The following is a 2,500-nucleotide window of genomic DNA, read 5'->3' on the forward strand; positions in this document are numbered from 1 at the left end:
TTTCATCTGTTCGAAAAATCCCTCTGGGATGTAAATCGCCCCTACTTCGACATCTAGTGTCTTTTAGAAGGCAAGCATACATGGTCCTAAATAGTGGCATGGAGGAGATTGAGCTTGTGTTCAAATTAAGGGTGGACGGGTTCGATTATGTGGTGTATGCAACGTCAGACACTGCGTTAAAATGTTTCAGTTGCGGTGGAATAGGACACATCGGGCGTTTTTGTCCCGGTAAAAAGGGCAACACAAAGGAGGACACTCCAGCCAAAACCAATGTGGCTGAGTCCCCCATAGTTGTTCCCCCAGACACTGAGGTAGAACCCTCGGAGGATGGGACCGAGGGAAGCGGACTTGAGGGGGGTCTTCAGTCCGTAGTGGATCTGATTGTGCTTTGCCCCGAAGCCGTGGCCGGTGATTCGGTGCTGATTGAGCCAGCCGTGGCAGAGGTAGCTGCGGCTGGGCCAGGTGAAACTGCTAATGAGAAGGGGCATTCAGTAAAGACACTGACAGTGCCTCAACCGTCAGTGAATGTGGCTCAGGCTGAGGCTATTGACATAGACCCAGTCTTTAAAGTACCGGCGAAGAGAAAGATAGACCCGGTGGAGGTTACCGGGTCTAAAGTGAAAAAAGACACACACACGAGTGGTAATCTGGATAGCGATTGCGAATCCATTGACTCAAACTGGTCCGAGTGTTCGCAGGGAGAGGCACAGCTCTCTAGCGAAGAAACGAAATATACTGCAGAGGTAATGAACAGTTTCCTACGCGACACGAAAGGGTTGCGGAAAGTGGAGGTGGAACTGTATTTTCCTGATTGCTCGCAGTTTGTTAACGATGTTGTCTGTTTCATGAGGGAGGGTGCATTTGAGGATAACGATGTTTTTCGTCTCCGGAAAATATTGAGCAAATTGAGGAAAAAGTTGCGTGATAAAACAACTAAGCCTACTTAGTTTATATGTATGTGTAAGGAAGGGTTTTGTATGACTTGTAATATTGTTTGCTCCTGTGTTGGAATAACTGAGCCTGGTTTCAATTGTGTGTTATAATGTACAGTGATTTTTGTTTCTGCAAACCAATGGCAAATATTTCTGTGGAAAAAACTGTGTGCTCATTTGATGATGATTTTCATTTCCGTTTGTTTTGAATAAGGTGTAAGTTGGCGTTACTGTTTACAAATAAAAGTTTTTTATAAAATCAAAAAAAAAAAATCTCTCTCTCTCTCTCTCTCTCTCTCTCTCTCTCTCTCTCTCTCTCTCTCTATCTCTCTCTCTCTCTCTCCCTCTCTCTCTCTCTCTATCTCTCTCGATCTGTCTCTCTCTCTCTCTCTCTCTATCTCTCTCTCTCTCTCTATCTCTCTCTCTCTATCTCTCTCTCTCTCTCTCTATCTCTCTCGATCTGTCTCTCTCGATCTCTATGACCATACACAGAAATCTTGACATTTTTACCTGCAGAGCAGCAGTTAGTATGGTCTTCTCCAAGGTGCTTCTACCTGAGCTCCTCTTTCCTCCAGACACACACGAGCTGAGGAGGAGGACACACACCGTGAGTCACACTCCCACACTTTAGAAACACACACAGCCACCTACATAGAGACTGATGAGAGGATCAGACATGAGATCTGTTTGGCCAGTGAGAAGCGCAGAGGACGGCTAACTTACTGGATGACCTCACTGTGTTCGCTCCACACCACAACACGGACCAGCGTACGGGGCAGCTGCGGGCACAAACACACACACTGGGATGTATCGGAGCACAAACTCAGACACTTGGATGAATCGGAGCACAACAGGGATGTATCGGAGCACAACAGGGTTGTATCGGAGCACAAACTCAGACACTGGGATGTATCGGAGCACAAACTCAGACACTTGGATGAATCGGAGCACAACAGGGATGTATCGGAGCACAACAGGGTTGTATCGGAGCACAAACTCAGACACTTGGATGAATCGGAGCACAACAGGGATGTATCGGAGCACAACAGGGTTGTATCGGAGCACAAACACAGACACTGGGATGTTTCGAAGCACAAACACAGGATACATGTAAATGCAGATACCTTGTCCAAGGTTTGACAAGGATTGATGTTTACCTGACTCTCCAAAGTGGTCAGCACGTCCTCCACTTTCTTTGTGGCCGAGGACACAGCTGCAGCCTCCTGTTGTTTTGAGATAGGGAGAGAGGGAAGAGAAGGATGGAGAGAGAGAAGAGAGTGGGTTAGGGTGGGAAGGGGGACAACATAACGTTTGAATGATTAGAGAAAAACTGCGATCGGCTATTTGACCTGGCCTGGGCAGACATGGAGTTCATCCACACTGACGAACAGGAGCAGTAGCCTCCAGGACCGATCGCCCTCCCCCGGCTGCATCACAGACAGACAAACAGACAGACTCAGGGACAGTTATGCACAAGCATGCTAAGACAGGCACCACCAGAGGAGAGCATTTCCATATAAAACGCTGTTCTTGTGAAGAACCAGATATCCTCATATCTTTTATCGATA

The 2,500-nt window shown here is 47.2% G+C and overlaps 1 protein-coding gene across 1 annotated transcript in view; it reads right to left on the reverse strand.

The window, feature by feature from the left end:
• The window catches only part of plb1 (phospholipase B1), a gene marked incomplete at both ends in the record, with an annotated part of 24,745 nt that overhangs the window by 16,717 nt on the left and 5,528 nt on the right, over positions 1–2,500 (reverse strand). The window contains 4 exons of the mRNA XM_080850519.1: positions 1,443–1,518; positions 1,656–1,711; positions 2,090–2,155; positions 2,282–2,359. Of these exons, the coding sequence (XP_080706645.1) occupies positions 1,443–1,518; positions 1,656–1,711; positions 2,090–2,155; positions 2,282–2,359 (276 nt within the window). The remainder of the gene's footprint in view (positions 1–1,442; positions 1,519–1,655; positions 1,712–2,089; positions 2,156–2,281; positions 2,360–2,500) is intronic.

Source organism: Sprattus sprattus (genome assembly GCF_963457725.1).
Source record: "Sprattus sprattus genome assembly, chromosome: 13".
Taxonomy (NCBI): domain Eukaryota; kingdom Metazoa; phylum Chordata; class Actinopteri; order Clupeiformes; family Clupeidae; genus Sprattus; species Sprattus sprattus.